The sequence below is a fragment of the Colossoma macropomum genome, unplaced genomic scaffold, assembly GCF_904425465.1.
Source record: "Colossoma macropomum unplaced genomic scaffold, Colossoma_macropomum, whole genome shotgun sequence".
Lineage (NCBI taxonomy): Eukaryota > Metazoa > Chordata > Actinopteri > Characiformes > Serrasalmidae > Colossoma > Colossoma macropomum.
Genome location: NW_023494799.1, coordinates 3,123,519 through 3,144,566, shown reverse-complemented (window position 1 = coordinate 3,144,566; position 21,048 = coordinate 3,123,519). Strand labels below are relative to the sequence as shown.

At 40.2% G+C, this 21,048-nt stretch overlaps 1 protein-coding gene across 3 annotated transcripts in view; it reads left to right on the top strand.

Annotated features, from left to right (window-relative positions):
• Positions 1 to 21,048, top strand: part of ppp1r2 (protein phosphatase 1, regulatory (inhibitor) subunit 2) — a 43,748-nt gene extending 22,700 nt beyond the window's left edge. The window contains exons 3-6 of one of the 3 annotated variants that reach the window (XM_036586278.1): positions 1,138 to 1,221; positions 8,944 to 9,035; positions 13,152 to 13,322; positions 18,509 to 21,048. In XM_036586278.1, the coding sequence (XP_036442171.1) occupies positions 1,138 to 1,221; positions 8,944 to 9,035; positions 13,152 to 13,322; positions 18,509 to 18,525 (364 nt within the window). In that variant the 3' untranslated portion in view covers positions 18,526 to 21,048. Of the gene's footprint in view, positions 1 to 1,137; positions 1,222 to 8,943; positions 9,036 to 13,151; positions 13,323 to 14,579; positions 14,692 to 18,505 lie in introns of those variants that run through there. The other 2 variants (XM_036586277.1, XM_036586279.1) reach the window with 2 other exon arrangements.

Genomic DNA, 21,048 nt, shown 5'->3' with positions numbered 1-21,048 from the left:
ATCAGATTTGAGCAAAAAATCGGATTTGAGCAACGAGGCTTGTAATGTTTAACGTAGCAATACTGTCTCTGGTGCCACCTCGGTAGAAATACACTGTGTAAGGTTCCCTTTGGTGTAATTTTGGACCTGTTCATGTCCATAAACTAAATTTAGGTATGGGAAATGATTTAACTTGTTCTAATTGGTCTAAAGGGGTGGAGTTTTGTGTAGTTATTCCTCAGATTAACATCTTACAGCGCTCATTTGATTTTTCTTCTTTTTCATTGTGTGCAATTTTCACAATTAAGTTCACAATCAGGTGTTGATTTTGTATCGTTTTGTTAAATTCAGAGTCCCGTGTGACTAAAGTGATTAAATTATGTGCCAGCTTACTTTCTCAACATGCAGTTTGACCAATTTGAGAAACAAATTGCTTCAGATTTGTGTTGAGATAAGCTCAGAGAATGTGTACACCAAAGGAAACTTAATATTTCAGATATGGATGAATAATCAGGCTAGTCAAAACAAGCTGGGTCAGATTTGTTTAGACAGCCCTTGTAATGAATTCAGCTACTCTAAGGTCAGCCGTTGCTGAAACAGGTCACATGAGCCTAAGGTCATCATGCCCAGTGCCAAGTGTGGGCTAGAGGGGTATAAAGCCCCAGCATTGGGCTGTGGAGCAGTGGAACTGTGTTCTCTGGAGTGATGGAGCTCCATCCAATACCTTTGGGATGAGTTGGAGTGATCCAGAACTGACCATCCAAAATCAGTACCTGACCTCACTAATGCTCAATCAAATCCTCACAGCAATGTTCCAACATCTAGAGCCTTCCCAGAAGAATAGAGGCTGTCACTTCAGCAAAGGGGGACAAACTCCCTATTAATAACCAGAAGCAACGCTGGATGAGCAGCTGTGGGTCGTAGTGTTTACTCTGAGGCTGTGATGTGTTTGTAAAATATTGTGATAATGAATTTTATTACCGTCCAGCTCTTTCCATGCATGATGGCTTCCGCCGAAGCTGCTGGAAGCTTCCCTGCAGGTTTTTCTGCACTGTCTGCAAAACACAAGGGCGGCGCCGCGCTCAGGGTGCAACCCAATCCTGCTGCGGGAAAAGGTCAGCATGCGAGTTTAACCTTTGCATCGTCCCTGTGTTTCAGGATGGTGGGGGACGAGGAGGATGACGAGGTGCACAGCGACAGTGAGGGGAATGCGGCCCTCACAGTGGACGACCTGGCCAAAAAGTAAGTGATCTCTCAGATGGAGGAGTTTGTGTCCCTAACATGAAGATGATGTAGAGAGAGCAGCTGGGAAGAGGCCAGCCGTGCGTTACATAACCAGCAGCTACTGAAAACATACGACAGAATAATTATTAGTGCAAGCTAATGATGTTCATCAGCTAATTATGTGAGGGCTTGTCTGTTTTTTCAGGCACTTGTCAGACACTGATTATCCTTTTATTAGTCCTGATTACATAATTACAGCAGCAATAACAGAACTATAGACATTTAGCTCTTGATTCCATGACTGTGGGGTGCCTTTGCAGTCCAGTCCCAGCCGCTGAACCGCTGTTTCCTCACAGTTGATCCATCAGTGCTCACTGGGCTATCCAAACACTCTTTGTAGCCCTTTCTTACCTTGTTTATGTCTATAACTTTATCTCTAATTTCTTTAGGCCAAATCCCATTTCTTATTTTTACGCCTATGCCTTATTTTCAAGTGTCTCCTTGCCCCTTGAAACGGAGTTACAGGGTAGTGGTTGAAATCTTCCCTCTGAAATGGGGCCCTCAAATAAAGAGCATCACTTCATTAACAGCTACCAGCGCTGCTCTGTAGGCGACCCTGCCAGTCTGCAGTGACAGCAGAGGAGGGTAAAGTTCAGCTCCTCACTGCTGGGCTTTAGTTACATTTAGTGCATCATATGCCTTCAAAGAGGGGGGCAATTATTTATTATCACCCACCCCTAATTCTTCAGTGATATGAAGCTGAAGTCAGATATTCACCAGCTTCTTGTTTGAGTTTCTTCTGGCGTCGGAACTGCTGCAACGGAACTGATGGAACGGAAGAGTTAGCTAGCTAGCTACCGAGACATCAGCGATTTTTTAAATTTATTTATTTATTTATTTTTATGCTTGTTATGAACAAAAGGACCATAATACTTTGAAATGACATTAAATTAAGATAATACAGTGATTATCATAAATTTCAATAGAGAAAATTCTCACATTTGTGGGTTTTTTTGGTCTCTTGTTCAGCCATCTTGCCGGATTTTCTTTTTTTTCTCGTAACTCTCTGTTTGGAGTCTCTGAAAAACCTCCGTTTGGAGGGTCACGTAGCCCCAACACTTCACCCCACCCCTCTATCTCAAGAAGAATCGGGACATCCTACCCCTGGACGTGAACACGTAAAGCGGAGGTGTAGGGCTAAGTGGTAGGGGCGAGGGGTGAAATGGGACTGGGCCTTCGTCTTTATTTTCACAGCTTTTCTTGAGATTCACGGTCGTGATGGTAAATGAGTTTAGTGAGTCTTTTATCTGGAAAAGGTGAACTGTTTTAATGGTAGTGGCTGACTGTAATTGTGTCCTTTTTAGGGCAAAATCTTCCGTCTGTGTAAACTTAGAGCACAACAGCGCAGAGATTGAGTACTTACACTAATAGCATTTTTCCGTAGTACTTTTTGTCACAGAATATTTTCATACAAAATACCAGTATCATTTTAAATTAATTACTTACTTCAGTCTTTTAAAATAAAACAACCAAAAATATCAGTGTCATTTGGTCATTTGTAATCCAGATGTATCTGGTGTCTTTTAAGGGGATTGAATACCTATGCATGGCACTCTAAATGTGTATATATACATATCGCTGCTGTTGGAACAAAACCTTGGCTCTCCAAAATGAAAAAACATACTTTTATTGCAAGTAAATGGAAATTTAAACACGATGTACCGAGAATTAAACATTTACAAATTGGGTCAAAAACACAACGACAAAGGGGTTTTGTTCTGACAGTAGCGACATTCACACGGCTGTCCTATACATGGCCAAAGTTTGTTTTTGCGGGTGTGTTGAAGGCCTCTCGTGTTGCATGTGGGCATATACATTCCCCAGCTTCTGGAAAGAAAATGTAAAAATACCTGTTTCCGTGATGAACCATCATTAAGGGCTGTAATGTTGGAACGGATCAAATGACGTAATTAGGTTGGTGGGAACGTAGCGCTAGAAGCTCAAGTGAACTGCTGCAGAACACCCACAGAGCCCGGCCCAAATACTAGCCTGTAAAAATGCTTACAATGTGAAGACTGTTGAGTGTAAAATGCATCGACTGGTAAAATGTATGAAGAGGTAATGGTTACTGTTACAACAAACGTGCATCACCATAGGGAACTTTTTATACTATATATATATATATATATATATATATATATATATATATATATATATATATATATATAATGTAATCATTAAAAATGTACGTATTTGCGTTTGTTGCCTGCAAACCAGAGTAGAAAAAACTCTTCAGAGAATCCTGACTGCAACTAATGGAATTCATTCAGGTCTTGCAGACTACACATTCTTCCCAGGGGGGCGCTGTTAGCAGCCAGATAGCTTTTTATTTTTACCCTCAATTTGTGGCTTGTCCTCTCAACATGTTCCTTAGCTAAATCATCTTTTTCCATAGAAAATGCCTGTTCTGTCACCTGCTAACGGTTAAAAGTAAGTGTTGGCACCAATTTTGGTTTAATCCTTAAAAAATGCAGTGCTTTGACTGTTTACTGCGCAAAGCTGCAGCTGCAGTCTGTAACTGATACGTGGTTTGTTTACTCGTGTTGTGTAGACAGTGCTAGATCAGTGAAAACATGGAGACGAAAGTTTCTAAGCAGAGGAGACGAGTTTTGTCATATTACCACAGAAGGTCAACCAGACTAACCCTTTTTACTCTAGGGGCCAGTGTCCCAGATCCAGATTAAGCCCAAGTCTAGACTAAAAAGAATTTCCCATTGTGATTTCTCCATTGGCAATGCAGCCCCCTTTTACCCTGAAGAACAGGGTAAAAGGGGGCTAACAAAGTATGCAGAGAAACAGATGGACTACAGTCTGTAACTGTAGTGCACCTATATAGTAAGTGGAACTGATAAAATGGACAATAAGCGTAGAAACAAGGAGGTGGTCATAATGTTACGCCTGATCGGTGTATATTTAATTGTTTAAAAAGTTCCCTATGGTGATGCAAGTTTGTTGTAACAGTAGCCATTACCACTTCATACATTTTACCAGTCGATGCATTTTACACTCAACACAGAGCGAGAATAGTCATCACGTTGTAAGCATTTTTGCAGGCTAGTATTTCAGGATGGAGCAGTTTTTGGGCCGAGCTCTGTGGGTGTTCTCTAGCAGTTCAGCGCAGGGAAGCACTCTGGCTTCTAGCGCTACGTTCCCACCAACCTAACTACATCACCTTGGCGGTGTGAGTTTGAGGCAATTTGATCCGTTCCGCCATTACAGCCCTTAACAATGGTTTATCGGTGTATATTGGTCTCACTCATCTACAGGTAGCTTACAAACTGTGTTATTATTATTATTATTATTATTATTATTAATTTTTTTTTTCATTTAAATCTTACAACATTGTTGATAGTGTATTATATAATAAAAATTTGTTTTGGTTGTGATGTCAGCATATGTCTTTTAGTTGCTTCTGATTCATCTAATTCATCTACAGGCAGTTTAAAAGCTCTGAAATTAGGTTCATGTTCCCCCCTTAAGACAGTATTGTTGATAATACAGGTTCTAATTAAAACTGCACCTCTCGCCGTTTGGAAACTGCACTTTTTCAAATTGTGATTTAGATATAAAAATGAGCTCTAAATGGGTCTCGGGGAAAACACAGCTCTCTACACAGCTAGAGTAACACCGTGTTTTTGTTTTTGTGAGATCCTAATGGACTGTGATTGATCGCCACTCAGTTTATTTATGTCTAATTAAACCTGTCCAGTCAATACGGATATTGCAGCGCAGTGAAATATAGGCCAGTCGGACAAGGTGACTTTAGGGTTTGTTTGCTCGCTCGTTTTTCTCGAGGGTGCCAGCTGACACCTGGAGGACGTCCTGAAGTGAATTGTTTTGAAAACGACCGCAGTTGCTCTTACCTTTAATATTCATTTAACGGCCCATATCCTAGTTTTTTCTTTGACTTTATTTTTCCCCCTGAGGTTCATTTATGGCTTGTAGTTTTATGAACCAAAACAGCCGTACTTCATTTTTGCATGACCATTTTCTAGCCTCTCTTTATCCCTCAGGCTTGAACAGGCTGTTTTTGTTACTGTACCTTTACAGCGATATGGACTGGGGAGTGAACAGGATGTTTTAAAGCTTTTAATAGTGTTTTACAGAGTTCAATCTAAGTAATTTTAGGCCGTTTTTGTTTGTTGATTCCTCCTGAAATGGGAGCTGGTGTTTTTAAATGGTGTTAAATTAAAAATAAAGGTGTTATGGGGTTGTGATAGGACTGGAACTACTGCTACACTACACAGCACTACAGTGGCTCTCAGTAAGACGTGCTGCGTTTTGTAGGTGAGATATGAGGATGTTATCTAAAGGCGAGGTGCGCTCAGGCGTATAGCTCTTAAGTGAAGCAGGCTGTAGAAAAGCTCTGTTTAAGTGTGCGGTTTGGGTTTGTGGACGCAGTCAGGCAAAAGTCCAGCACAGAGTGGATGGACGGAGTGAAAGAATGAAACAATGAAAAGCTGCTGTGCTTCAGGGCTGAACTCGGTCTGAGGCAGCTGTTTACGTCCTCACTCAGAATGAGTGGTATTGTTGATATCCTCCTCTCCGAGTAATACAATTACTCCTGCCTTCTCTCTCTCTCTCTCTCTCTATATATATATATGTACTATATATATATATATATATATATATATATGGTACAACCCCATTTCCCAAAAAGTTGTGATGCTGTGCAGAATGTAAATAAAATGAAAAATATATGCCCATTTTGAATTTGATGTCAAAAACACGTTCCAGAAAAGTTGGGACGGGGGCCTGTTTACCACTGTGTTTCATCACCTCTTCTTTGAACAACACTGTAAGTTATAGGACTTCAAATTTAATACGGAGCAATGCTGCTGTAATACATGCAGAATGTGGTTTGACATTGTCTTGCTGAAATAATCAAGGCCTTCCCTGAAAAAGACGTCGTCTGGATGGCAGCATATGTTGCTAAAACATATTTATATCATTCAGCATTAATGGTGCCTTCACAGATGTGTCACCCATGCCATGTGCACTAATGCCCCCTACACCATCATGAATACTGGCTTTTGAACTGTGCACTGATAACAAGCTGAGTGGTCTTTAGCCCGAAGGACACAGTGTCCATGATTTCCAAAAAGAATTTCAAATGTTGATTCGTCAGACCACAGGACACTTTTCCACTTCACCTCAATCCATCTTAAATGAGCTCAGGCCCAGAGAAAGTGGCAGCATTTCTGGATCCTCTTTATGTACAGTTCCTTCTTTGCGTTTTAGAGCTGTAACCTGCATTTGTGGATGCAGTGATGAACTGTTTTCCCAGACAGTGGTTTTCAGAAGTGTTTCTGAGCCCATGCAGTGATTTCCACTACAGAATCATGTCTGTTTTTAATGCAGTGCTGCCTGAGGGCCCAAAGATTACAGCCAGCAAATACTGCTTTTTGGCCTCATACAGAGATTTCTCCAGATTCTCTGAGTCTTTTAATGATATTCTGTACTGTAGATGATGAAAAGCAGAAGTTCTTTGCCATTTTATGTTGAGAAACGTTATTATTGAATTGTTGCTCTATTTGATTGTGCAGTCTTTCACAGAGTGGTGAACCCCTCCTCATCTTTACTTCTGAAAGACTCCGCCTCTCTGAGATGCTCTTTATACCCAATCATGTTACTGACCTATTGCCAATCAACCACCAGGTGTTTTTTTAGCATTACACAACTTTACCAGCCTTTTGTTGTCTATCAACTTTTTTGGAACAAGTTGCTGTCATCAAATTTCAAAATGGGCAAAAAATTTTCAAAAAACAATAAAATTTCTCAGTTTCAACATTTGATATGTTGTCTTTTTACTATTTTCAATGAAACATAGGGTTTATATGATCTGCATCATTGCATTTTGTTTTTATGTACATTTTGCACAGCGTTCCAACTTTTTTGGAAATGGGGTTGTGTGTGTGTGTGTGTGTGTGTGTATGTGTGTGTGTGTGTGTATGTGTGTGTATGTGTGTATGTATATGTGTGTATATACACTTCCTTTCTGCCCTTGCTCTTTATTTTTCCCATATCTTTTTTTTCTCATCTTCTCTTTCTCTCTCCTATTTTTCTCTCTCACTCTCCTCTTTTGCTTTCACACCCCTCACCCTCTCTTTTTCCTTGCCTTTTTTTGCCCTTTAATGCTCTCTCTATCCTTCACTCTCATTTTCTCTTGGTGTCTTGTTCCTTTCTTCTTTCTTATCTTCTTCCTGTTTCTCATTTCTTTCTATCTTTGTTTCTTTCTGTCCCCTCACTCAACCCTCACTCCTCCTCCTATCTTTGTGTCTTGTTGACTCCTCGTCTCTTCCTCAGCTCTCTCGCTCCCACTGAATGCAGAGAGATTTTTCCCTAGACAGCTCAGTGTCTCAGTGACGGCGTGCGGAACGCTGAAGGAGAACCGTGTTAAACCGAATGTCCGCAGCAGCAGCGGCAGCGTGGGGCGGTGTTTGGTTGAGGGCAGTGAGTGCACGCTGTGAGCTGAAGCCTTGCAGTGTCCCGGTCATACAGTCATGCAGAGGAAAAGCTTGTTAGTGAAGTGAAGCCCACTCACATCTGACCTGCTTTTTATTCAGGCAGTTCAGCTCACATCTGCTCTCTCTGCTCTTTTTTATTGTCTCTGTGTATTTATAGCAATATATAAATATTTCATTTATGTAGTGAAATGTATAATACTACTACTACTACTACTACTACTACTACTACTAATAATAATAATAATAATAATAATAATAACTAGAAACCTGGAAAGGGAACGCAGAATGGTTGCGCAGCAGTTAGTATGATATCCCAGGTGGTTGATAAGGTGTTGCTATGTCGTTGCTAAAGCACTGGTAGGCAGGAGTCTCTGTGAAGAACGTGGGATGAACAAACACATAGAGGAGTGCAGGTCAGTATGGCTGTGGATTAGAGCTTGGGGATCTGCCCTGAGTGAGTACATTTACTTTGGTGGCTGTCGGGGGGAAAAGAAAGGCTTTGTTAGTGGCAAAAATGAATGGGACTGTATGAGAGGATCGAGGGATGAAAAAGACGACACACAGAGGAGTGTGGGTCAGTGTGACTGTCGATTAGAGCTTGAGGACAAGTAGTTTGGTGGCTGTTGGGCAAAGAAGTAAGTTTGTGTGGTGGCGAAAATGAATGGGAGTCTATGGGAGAAATGAGGGACGAGAAAAAACGACAAAAAATAATAATAATAAAAGAGAAGAATAAGACAAATCGGATAACAATATAGTTGTAAAGTTACAAAATTACAAAGTTACAAAGGTGCTTCATACATAAAGATTAAGCTAATATATATATATAAAATCTCGGAAGAAAACGTATCTCCATTTTTGATGTTTTTCAGTTTTTGACATAATTCAAAAATACCTGTTGCCCTTACACATATATGTTACACATATTATAAAATGAAATGTAAACTGTGACCTGTACAAACATTATGGTGCATTTTATATTTTTTGTTTTATGTTTGTTCTCAATATTTTAAACTCATCAAATAAATGGACATTGTGCACAAAAATGTCAGATTTAAATTTGTTCACTTCAACGAAAATCAACCAAACAAGAAATTTGACCGAGGTGTTGAAACTTACAGCCACACATAGTAAATATGATGTATGTGTTTGTGTCCGTTTCCTCTGTCTGCTTTTAATTTCTTTCTTCCTTTTTTTTTATCTTTCTCTGCCCCAGACTGGCAGCAGCTGAAGGTGCGGAGCCTCGCTTTATGAGGCAGGAGGAGGAGAGCAGTGAGGAGGAAGAGGAGCTGACTCCAGAGGAGCAGGGTGGGTCATTTTGGGTCTCGTGTCCTCGAGTGTCCTGCTGTTCACCTCAGTGTTTTGTGCTGCTACATTTGTATGAGCGAGTGCACAAACTGAAGTCAGCCATCCAGAGCCGGCACTCATACTGCTGTTTTTTTTGTGTGTGTTTTTTAATAAATATAATTTTCCCTTTGTCCTTTTACACTGCTTACATCTCAGTTCAGCCAGCAGGCAGTCTGAGCTTTAGTCTGTCAGTTCTCCTCCGTTTCTTTTCAGATACTAAGTGCTGATATGGGAATGAACCGTCAGATGCTGATCGGTTTTTATTATTAAACAATCCTCTACCAGTTGCCACTGTGATTTTGATGTTATCTTACATCCCTACTATGAATTTCGGTTGTAACAATGCATGTATTTTCAGGCTGGATATGATTTTTGGTCATGGGGTCAAGGTTCATTTTGATTTCCTGTGTTTTAAAAGGTTAATGATTCTACAGCGCTCGAAAAAAGCCCAGTTCAAGCAACTTCTCTGTTGCATAAACAATGACAGGGAGGGGGTGTGTGTGTGTGTGTGTGTGTGTGTGTGTGTGTGTGTGTGTGTGTGTGTGTGTATGTATATATATATAGATATAGATAGAGAGAGAGAGAGAGAGAGAGAGATTAGCCGGCTCCAATCTAACGGTTAGATTAGCCAGCTAGCTACCGAGTCATTGGCGTACTACTAGTGATTCTTGTGTTTGTTATTAAGAAAATGACCATAATACACTGAAACAACATTAAACTAAGATACATAAGGTAGTACAGGGAGATTCACTCGAAAGAGGCCCCGAATATTCTGTAATAACTCTCTCTAGGACAAAGCGATCTGAACAAAACAACGTGCAATGAGCTCCTCAGTATATGGAGCTTCGAACAAGCTGAGATGCTCCTGCGTCGGAGCGATGAGGTAGGCGGAGGACAGCCGTCGTGACGTTTAACCTCCGTTTGCAACTTCCGGTTGCAGACCCCCGTACCCCTTCATGTGTCTGGCAGAGAACGGAGATCACTTCCAGCATCGCATGTAACGTAGTCGATTACACACACGCCAAGGTCTGTAGTGTATTATTTTGGTTCAGATTGCTTCATCCTAACAGGAGTTACAGCAGAATATTCGGGGCCTCTTTCGAGTGAATCTCCCTGTACTAAGATAATACAATGGTTATCGTAATTTTTTAAAGGAGAAAATTCTCACATTTGTGGGTTTCTTTGGGTGCTTGTTCAGCCATCTTGCTGAGGCTTGCTTGCGGAGGTGTAGGGCTAAGCTGTAGCGGCGAGGGGAGAAATGGGATTGGGCCGTACTCTTTAAAGTCCACATGAATGGGGAATCGTTGTGGGTTCTCCTTCGGTTTTGTAACGTATTTGTGAGTGAAATGATATCAGAAAGGGTCTCTAAGCCAGCTGAGCCTTGACTCTTTGTGATGGTTGGACATGGTGGGAGGGGGAGGTCAGACATGATCAGAAATGAGAAGAGCAGTAGACACTACTCTCGGATTAAAAATTAATAGAAAAGCAGAATTTTGTCTTTTAGATTATATGATGAGTCATGTTTAATGTAACCAGTAACACAAACTTAAGGATAAAAAAGGTCAGTTTTACTTTCAGGTTGACTTTAAATCTGGCCTGCACAAGAGCTTTATTTAACACCCTACAGCCACATTACTGTTTGAGTAACTGTTGCATTAAGTGCAGTTTGGTCAGCCTTTGCACTTTCCCAGTGAAATATGTACGTTTTCTCTCTGCTTCACAGTCATTCGTTCTTAGAACAGTGTGCATTTAGGCTAATGGGCTGAACAGTCACTGTGACTAATCCGTTTTCCAGCTGAGTACACTTTTATAAATGGGCAGCCCTGTGCACAGTCTGAGGCCACAATGGTAGTGATTAGGAAGCAAAGTTGAAAAGATGGCGTAATTAGGCTGGACGACATGTTTTGCTTGTTTTAATCCATGTTTATCGTCAAGGGTGAATTGATTACTATACAGTGTAAAAAAATGGGATAAATGAACCTTTAAAGCAGTACTGGAATTATACAGCTATCACTGTCTTTGCCCTCCTCTCTTACTACTGTTTCTAATTTGGCCTCCAGTATTAATAATCAGAACTAGGCATCCTGTCGGAGTAAAGTGGGAGGAGAGTGGGTGGGGTTTGTGCTGTGGACACATTGAAATAACCTAGGTTGTTTTTAATGAGGAACTTTAAACAGGGGTTGTGAATTTTGGGGTTATTTTAAGGCTTGAAAAATAAACCAAACGTTGGATCTTTTGGAGAGCTATGGACGCCAAACATCTCGTTGTTGAATTCCAGGTGAATCCAGTATAATACAACAAATAATAAGAGTTCAGAGCGACGTCCTGACTTTTTCTATCTTAAGCCTTGGGTACAGTACACGACTTTTAAAGTCTTAACAGATTATAAAAAGACTTCTCACACTATTGACTGAAATATTGAGGATCCACACAAAACGATTAGGGATCACACAACACTCAACCTTTAGGCTGTTTCTAAACCGAATGGAGCTCAATGAACTTGCGCAAACTCTCGTTACTAGGAGGTGCAAATACACAAAGTTAGAGCGGCTTGCTGCTGTTTTCTCTGCCGTTTACGCCGACAGAGTAAAAAAGCAGCAGGTTTAAGTTTTAAGTGTGGAATATGGATTTAAAAATGTGATCAGTGTATTTTTCAGAGTTTGTGCTCGTGTCTTAAACTCAGCTCATTTAAAAGCTTGGCTCCACACGTGAGAGACTTTTTACCGTTTTTCTTTGTTTACTTGCTGCATTTTCTTCTTTCACGCTCTATTTTCATTGGTTGTTGCAGGAATCCGTTCAGATTGAGTCGTTGACCAGTTTACACTAGATTACACTCAGAGTCGGGTCAAAAACAAACATGTTTAATGAACTCTGACTGGTCTGAAACGCGATTGGGAGGCAGAAATCTGAGTCTGCACCCCTCAAACACAACTCGACTCTCTCTCCAACTGTCGACTCTGACTGACTCAAAAATCTGCAGACTACTGACTGAGAATCGGGCTAAAATTGGGGTAAAAGTCTTGTAGTGTAACCCCGGCTTTAAATAATCAATCTACACCGCTAAAACTCAGATAATCATGCATTTTCACCAGTAACGCTCTCGCAAGCGCTTCATGCCGCTGTCGGTTGCTTACCGCTATGAAGTGTGGAACAACATTTTTTCAATGCAAACATGTGAACGCAGCGCTAGTGTTTGATATGATATTATGAATTATGCTAAATATGACCAAGAACATGAACTAACAAGATAAAAGGTCAGTTTTGGTGTCCGGCTTTAAATCTGGCCTATAATGCTTGTGCACACCTACAGCAGCAGTATTATTTTGGTAACTGTTGCTTTAAGTGCATTTTGGTCAGCCTTTAAAGTTTCTCAGCTAAATGTGTACATTTTCTCTCAGCTTCGTAGTCTGCTCTTAGAGCAGTGTGTATTTAGGCTAATGGGCTGAACAGTATTTTACCATTGAATGGAGTTTTGTGGGGGGTTTATCTGAATTGGTTTTAACAAATTATTTAAGCAATTGATATTAAAACTGCCTGAGATGCTTAGAAATCGCCCAGTAAGTACTTAGAAGGGTGAAATAAGGTGAATTGCCTGTTCCTTTTTTTGTCCACAGATTTAACTCCAGATAAATTGTCTGTACCAGCTTCTTCAAACATGCCTTCTTCAGTTTCCTGACTTATTTCCGAATGTGAGTGTGTTTATAGTGGAGGTCTCTTGTGCCACCAGTTTGTTGAACAGCAGCTTTGAAATATTTCTTCAAAGCTCAGAGCTTGGAGTCTGAAATCAATTTCCCGTGTGTGTGTGTGTGTGTGTGTGTGTGTGTGTGTGTGTGTGTGTGTGTGTGTGTGTGTGGGGCAGTGTCCCTCAGGAAGACTGGATATATAGTGACAGTACAGCCACGGACTTTTCTGATTTGTGTCTTTACCCATAAGCCCTGTGGTGTGCCTCCCCAAACAGTAGCTCAGAAATCTCTCATTGCTCCCACGACCTTGGACGACTTGTGCAGCTCTGGATGTGAGGCTGTATTTCACTGCGGCTCGAGCTATAAAAGTTCGTGTTTTTTATTTTTTTTACAGCCAAGAAGAAGCAGTTTGAGATGATGAGGAAGATGCATTACAACGAAGGCCTCAACATTAAACTGGCCAGACAGCTGATCGCCAGCGAGCTGGAAGAGGAAGAAGATGAGGATGAGGAGATGAGGGACGACACAGAGACAGAAGATATCAACGTAGACCCCCCTCAAGAAGGTAAATGATGACTGAGAATATTGATTAGGCCCAATCCCATTTCATATTTTTACCCCTACCGCTCATTTTCAAGGGTCAGTTTGCCCCTTGCAACTGAGTTACAAGGGCTAGTGGTTGAAATCTCCCCTATGAAATGGGACCCTCAAAAAAAAAAGAGCATCACTTCATTAACAGCTACTAGCGCCGCTCTGTAGGCGACCCTCCCAGTCTGCAGTGATACACTGCCTTTAGGGAATCATATGCCTTCAAAGAGGGGCAATGCCGTGTAGCCCCAAACCTTCGCCCCACCCATCTATCTCAACAAGAATCGGTACACCCGACCCCTAGGCGTGTATGTGCAAAACGGAGGGGTAGGGCTAAGTGGTAAGGACGAGGGGTAAAATGGGATTGGGCCTTCAAGGTTCCCTAAGTGGCTCTTGGAAAAACTTTTAATTGGAATTGATAGTATTCCGATGACATCACAGTCGTGCTGCCACCATTTTGGTTTGCAACATTAAGTTCGTTCAGCAGAGCAAAGCCATAATCAATCCAGCAAAGGCACTAAATTGTGTTTTTTTTTTTTAAATCACTTTTTAAATCTAATTTTTAAAGCGTATTATCTGATATATTTGAGTATGTTGCCTTGATTTTATTTGATTTGTTGCTGTAGTGAAATCTAAACGGCTGAGATTTCCCACTGTGTTACTAGTGCCCCGTCCCAAACCGCATACCAGCTCACTAAATAGTGTGTAAAAATAGCACCTATATCATTAGAAGTGCTCTCATTAGTGTAGTAGGTGGAGTACAGAAGCGTGAGGTTTGGGACGCGGCGTTACATCAGCCAGTGATACGCGCTCAACAGCTGCTCTGCTGTGCTGCTCGTTAGCTGCTCATTAAACACCTTCAAGAGAAACTTTGAGGTCTTTGATGATTAAAGAGCATTTATTAATGTAAATTAATGAATTGATTGAGGGGAATTATTGCAGTTATTGCATTTATTGAGGTTAGCTTTGTATTTGCCCACTTGTAATTCATATATTGTGTGTGTGTGTGTGTGTGTGTATGTATGTGTATGTATGTATGTATGTATGTATGTGGTGTAACTGCAGCACCATTTAAGGTGGAACAGAAAATTGAGAAATGCAGGCTATACAGATCCAGTCCACCAATCTAGCTAATCTCCTCGTAACGTTTTCTGGAGACGCATCTAAAGCCTCCACATATCTTCATGTTTTGATCTATTTTGCTATTTTGCTTTTGATCTTCATCCACCTGCAGGGCTGTATCTGCAGTAACGGTGATGAGACGAGCTCCGTCAGAGCTACAGAGTTACAGCTCACCTACCAACATGGCACTGTGGTCCCCTTAGTGACACAGTCAGAACGTTTTTACTCTATGTGGATGTTTTTAAAATGTAAAATTACTTTTAAAAAAAAATAAATAAATAAAAAAAAATAACAAAAGTCAGCCAAGCAGGCTGTTTGGTTTGGCCCAACGTAAGGTCACCCTAACCCCACCCTTTCACCCAATGACACAATTTTTTTTTTTAACTGTATACAACTTATTCTTTTTCTTAAATTGTGTTTTGAAGTTTTGCACTTGATTTGAAACCTGCCTACCTTCTTTATGCATGTATCGTTTTGGCGTTTTGGCTTTCAGCCCAACACAAACATTGTACTTTGACAAGTTCCCCTGGACTAGAATGTTTATAAAGCATTGCTTGGGTTTATGATGGACTTTTAATTCAGCAAATATGTATTTACATATCGCTGCTGTCGGGGTTAATAAACCTAAAAACGTTTTTCAGTTTTTGAGATAATTTGAAAATGCCTATTGCCCTTTACATCGTGTGTAAATTTCATGATGAACGAACCAAAATAAACGTCCCAGAATGACTTGGAAAAAAGCCTGGTTCCATTGACTTCCATTAAAAGTAAGGTATGTTTTTCCTTCTCCTGTTTTTCATTTTGGAGATACAAGGTTTTCTTCCAACAACAGTGAAATGCATTACTACAGTATTTTTTCTTGTCCCAGGCTTATGTTCCCTCTGGTTCCCACTGATTGCATCTTTTAGATGCTTTATTTATCCAAATACCACTCTTCTACTCCCTCATGGGCCAAAAATAGCAGAGGTTTTGATTCCATCTTTGGCAAATAATGCCATATAAACAAATCACTTAGACCTCAAAATATGTCTTGGCGGTTGTTGAGCTCAGATCTGTTTGTGGATCTCTAGAGGGTAGCTTGACCTTGACCACTTCCCTTAGTGTTTTACATCGACAGGAGGTTGTTTAACCACTTAACTGTTACGAGTCTTTTGTTTGTGTTAATTTGTTGTCTGAATTCTTTTGTTTGTTCTGAAAGTGAACAATATGTTGGATTTTGACAGTGTGATGACATTTGTAGATAAAAAACAAAAGACAGTACAGTAGGAGAATTATTTAAAAACTCTTTTATGCATGAACACAGAGAACAACAAGGTCGGTAATTTTCTGAGAAATAAATTAGGAATGCTCTAATATGGGAAAGTTGATGTCCAATACTTTTCATGTATGTATCTACTGATACATGTAAACATTTATAACATTGAAACGTGTATAGCGTTATGGAGCAATATGACATTTCTGTAGGGTTACAGATGCAATAAAATGAATGAATAAGCAGATATTCATCAAAACCAAGGGTACTTAATTAAAATTCAATAAGGTCCTGTTAAAGAATTTCCTGAAGTAAATGGCCGGAACATCATAATGTCTAACTTGCATCATGATTCAGTGCCACATACTGTTTACTGAAGTAGCCTAGTAGGTCTATCAACATCTTATACAGTCAACAACTGAATGTCAAATCAAATAAAGTACAGTTCAGTGATATTTAAACAATATTTAATGTCAGTTTTCTCTTTTTAGAGAATGTCATGTGAAATAACTTCCCTCTGACTCACTTTCTTCTCTGACTGCTGTTTCTCGCCTCGTCCCTCCCCTGTGTGTGCGTCACTCAGTCCAGCCTCAGTGCTTATCGTAATACACAGATCTGATTGGCTGAGTAGCGTCACGTGTGATATTTACAACGCATGTGATTGGTCTGTGAGTTTCCCGGCCGCTAAAGCAGCACCGTAATGACTAGAAATGTTACGCCGATTAAAACAGGACCACCCCATCGAAATTAAATAATTCTCCATAGTTCATCGGTTACAGGTCCAGGTCCAGGTCCACATAGGACAGAGCCTGGGTCTATTAGTGACCTCCGATCTAAACGTTCTCCAAGAGTCTCCCAAGTTTGATTGTTTTGTCTCAGATAAATAAAAATTATTCAGTAGACCTTTTTCAGCTCCTAGTGCCTCTAGAATTTATAAGCTCTTCAGAGAATAAGCTCAGTCGTTTGAATTTGGGTGTGTCCATAGCATAACCCCCGCCCTCTCTCCACCCATTTTAAACTGATAGGCTGAACCCAGGTGCCTTTTAATCACTGGCACTGGTTTTCCATGAAAGGTAGTAAAATAGAGGGTTTGTATTGGCGATATTTTAATTTTTATTGATTTTTCAATGCTGTATTGAAATAATCACACCCTTGCTATATGAACCGTACCTGCCTGTGTTCATGCCCCAGCAGTTTTCGACAGCACGCACTAAAGTCCTGCATTTGTAGAAGTTTATCCTCAACTTCAGTGTTTTAACCGCGATGATTGTTGACATGCCAAGGGTACAATAAAACTACCAGTGATTCAGCCAAACCAATTCTGAAATGTTATAATCAATTGTAGTAATATCATTTACAGTATGCACTCATTTTTTTTGGCTATAAGAAAAGTTTCTGGCTATTTTCAAATATAAAGCACCGTGTTTTGTTTTTGTCACATTTGTATATTCAGTGTAAACATGGGCGATATGGCAAAAAATACAGCATCATAATACTTGAAGAAATTTTCACGGCACACAATAGGTCATAATAAATATTTTTGTAATCTAATTTGGAAAAAAAAAGAACCGGTAGTATCGTTGTACAATATTCATACAAATATTGTGAAATCTTATGAATTACAGATAGGAAATATTACGAATATTGTGTAATATTACAAATATATAAACCAATTTTGACATATTATAAGCAATTGTAATAATCTGCAAAGTATGCGCTCATTTTTTTGGATAAAATAAAATTCTCGGGGTATTTTTAAATGTAAAGCTGCAATATGAAGCACTGTGTGTCGTTTCTGTTGTCTGTTTCACTGCTTTGTAAATAGGTTCTCACTTGTCACATTTGCATATTCAGTGTAGGGGTGTGCGATATGGCTAAAAAATACAGTGTCCCAATACTTAAAGAAATTTTCACGATACACAATCTGTCACGATAAATATTTTTGTAATCTGATAAATTGGAAAAGACAAAGAACTAGTGGTACAATGTTCAGAAAAAGTGTTGTGAAATACTATGAATACAGTAAACTCTATTCAATGTTTCGCACACTGTGCTGCACTAAATCCATTTAAACAGGACTAATCAGGCTCTCTTTAGGGAAACTTGCAGTTGGTATTCTTTAAGTACTGATGATATCCATGATGTACTCAGAAATAGGTCTGGAACAATTAACAATTGCCTGATCGCATTATCGATTATTTTGCAGTCATTAGATTTAACAGTGATAGTGGATGGCAACTAGCACAATGTCAGCCAGATACAGAGAAGAAATAAAAGAACACATAATAACCCTCAAAAAATAATTAACCTTTTTGTACAAATGCCTGAACACGGTTGATTCACAAACTTGCTTTGATTTGAATAGTAACTTAGAAATAGTGCTGAATCTTGAGGGTTTTTTTTTTTTATATATTTTACTTTTATTTTACATTTTTCAATTTTTTTTAATTTTCTGTTTTTTCTGGGATTAAATGATGATAATCCTACATTTCCAACGTTGGTCTCAGGCTGTATAAGAGTTAGTCATCGTGGCAGACCAGCTCCGAAAGGCGTATTGTGACTTCATTTATCATGTTAACCATGATAACGATAAATATCGTATACTGCCCTAATTCAGGATATTTTTAAAAATCTGTAACTCCAAAATAAGCTCGTCGAAATGTGGTAAAATTTGAGATTTTATGACGCACTGAAACGTCTCCTATAAAATCATAATGAGATCATAAATTGTACCCCTGCAAGCACCTGTGAAACATTATTAAAGGCGGTCTTTTCCCCTCTCTCAGCAGATTCCTTGGATTCGTAAACAGCGACATCGCTTCACCTGCAGCTCCTGCCTCGGCTCGTGACCCGTCGGCGGTGCGCGTGCTGCCTCACGATCGCGGAGGACACTGCTTCAGGACCCGCTCCCACCAACCTCCTGTAATCTACAAGCAATGCAAATCCATATCAACCTGCTGGTTGCTCCCTCTGTTGCCAAGAGTGTGTTTGTCTTACTGTCGTCACGCAAAACAAACAGCGAGGCCTAAAGACTGCTATCGAACACTTGGGTTCATCAGAAAGGACTCCACCCTCTCTCGGGCAGACTGAAAAAGGCTGAAAAGGAGAGGAGTGCTTCCGCCCGCAGCTCCTGCTCCTCTGCTCCTGTTCGTGACCGCAGCAGCGAGCCACTGCTTTCCCCAGCTGTTCTCCTCAGCCCGAGTGAGGCTGTTCATTTGAGGGTCGATGTGTGACGTCCTCCATTGAAAAGCCACTAAGCGCCCGTTCTAGTAGTGCTAATAATGCTAGTAGTACTATTAAAGCCCTGTGTATACTTGCTGTTGCACTGACCCTGACCATATGCCCGTAGACAGCAGTCAGTACGTGTTTAGCTTCGAAGGGGAACTTCACCAATGCTTCAGAATTTCTTATTAATTCAGTGGTTGATGTAAAAAAGGTCAGGTCTGAAACTTAAATTTACTGATGTTTGACTTTACAGTGGTGGTGATGGGAACCAGGGGTCGTGATTTCTGTAACAATGTCTATAGCCATTTTACTCACTAGCCATAATCACCAGTTAACCCTAGGCTACGTGTGTCTTAGAGATTTTTATATGCAATATTGGAAAGGGTAAAATAGGGAAAATACATTTTCTTTTGGTACTATTTTGCCTTACAACGCCGTGCGTGTACCCTCCACTGTGAATACTTTTTAGGCAAAAAGCTTAAACCATCATAAAACAAGGTTAAATCATCAGACTGGATATTCAGAATCATTTCATTTGAGAATTTTCTGAGAGGGAGCTTTGAAAGGCATTTAACTCTTTCAGACGTCTGGTTCCCATCACCACCACTGTCAATTCTGGTTTATTAGAACGAAGCATTTCACATTAAACCACTCTTAATGACTTTGTTTGCATTGTTCTGATTGGCTTGTGCAGAAATTTTGAAGAGTTGGTGGACTTCCCCTTTAAGTTTAGCAACCCACACCTGCACGCCTTTAGTGGGTTTGTTTATTCTCTACACTTGACACTAATGACCAGCCTGTATCACGATTTTTTCATCATTGATATTGATTAATTTCAGCTGATTCTGCTTTTGGCGTGGAGCTTCAGAGTCAAACGTAGCCTATTCTCTTACAAATGAAGGTGCCGAAAGGGGTTCTTTGGAGCGATGCCGCGAGAGAACCACTTCTGGTTCACTAAAGAACCTTTCCAAGGGTGGTTCTCGTAAGATTTCTGAGACTGAAGAAGTTTAAAGGGCCCATATCACTGGAAAACTGAACTTGCCTAGCTTTGCTTGTTTAGTTTCACTATCTAGTCAATACAGTTCATATATGGAAACTTACCTGCCTAAAACTGCCCATTTCGAACTCACTCATTTTGTGATGTCACAAAAACAAACATGCATTTGCATATATCCGCCTGTTCAGGCTACAACAGTTTAGCCCCGCCTGTTCACCCAGACGTTAGAGGGAGTGTAAGTTCGTTTTGAGGCACATCCAAGCAGAACAGAGCTTCAGTCTAAAGAGCACAGTAACCAGAACAGCCTGTTTAAGTTGTAGGGATGAAGTGAGGTTGGAAAATGGTCGAGAAAAAATGAGGTATGACTGTTTTTAGTACATAATTCCATAGAAGCGTTGAGTGGACCTCAGGGGATAAAATAAAATACAAGCAAAATGTAGCATATGGGCCCTTTAATGCACCTCCACAGAATGTAGAGGCTCTATACTGGTTAAAGGTGTTTTCCTAGAACCATACACCCATGCCAAGAACCATTTAGGAACCTTTACTTAAAGAGCGTAGCTACGTTACGCCTCTCAGGCTGACTTGAGCAGGTTTGCACAGTGGATCAGTGTTTATGAAGCGCCGACTGCTGCTAACTGTCACTGGCTGTCAGGCTGTGGCTCAGAGGCTTAGCAGGTGTTATTTTCCCTCTATATGAGTTATTATATTTAGTTTCTAAGTTATACCCATTCAAAACAAAGTGCTTGAGAGTCTCGAGATGTCTAGAAAAGAACAAAAACAAAAAAATCTTTGGAATTTTGCCACCCAAACGTTTGCTAACGGGGACCTGAGGCTGCTGCCCTCTAGTGGCTGGAAGTGAAAATGTTCGTTTGAGCTCTACTGTATGCATGGCTTCCTAAATCCATGTTTTGTATTACTTGAGCAGTCACAACTACGCCCAGCATCCTATGAATTTAACGGTGAGTATTTCGTAATTTATTACCAAACGAAACTGTGTGAACTACTGAAGAGCTGTACTGAATCCTTTCCGTGTTGACGTCATTTGTTCCTTTTTCCCTAAAAAAAAAAGAAACGAGGAGGATAAAAGAGCGATTTGCTGATTAA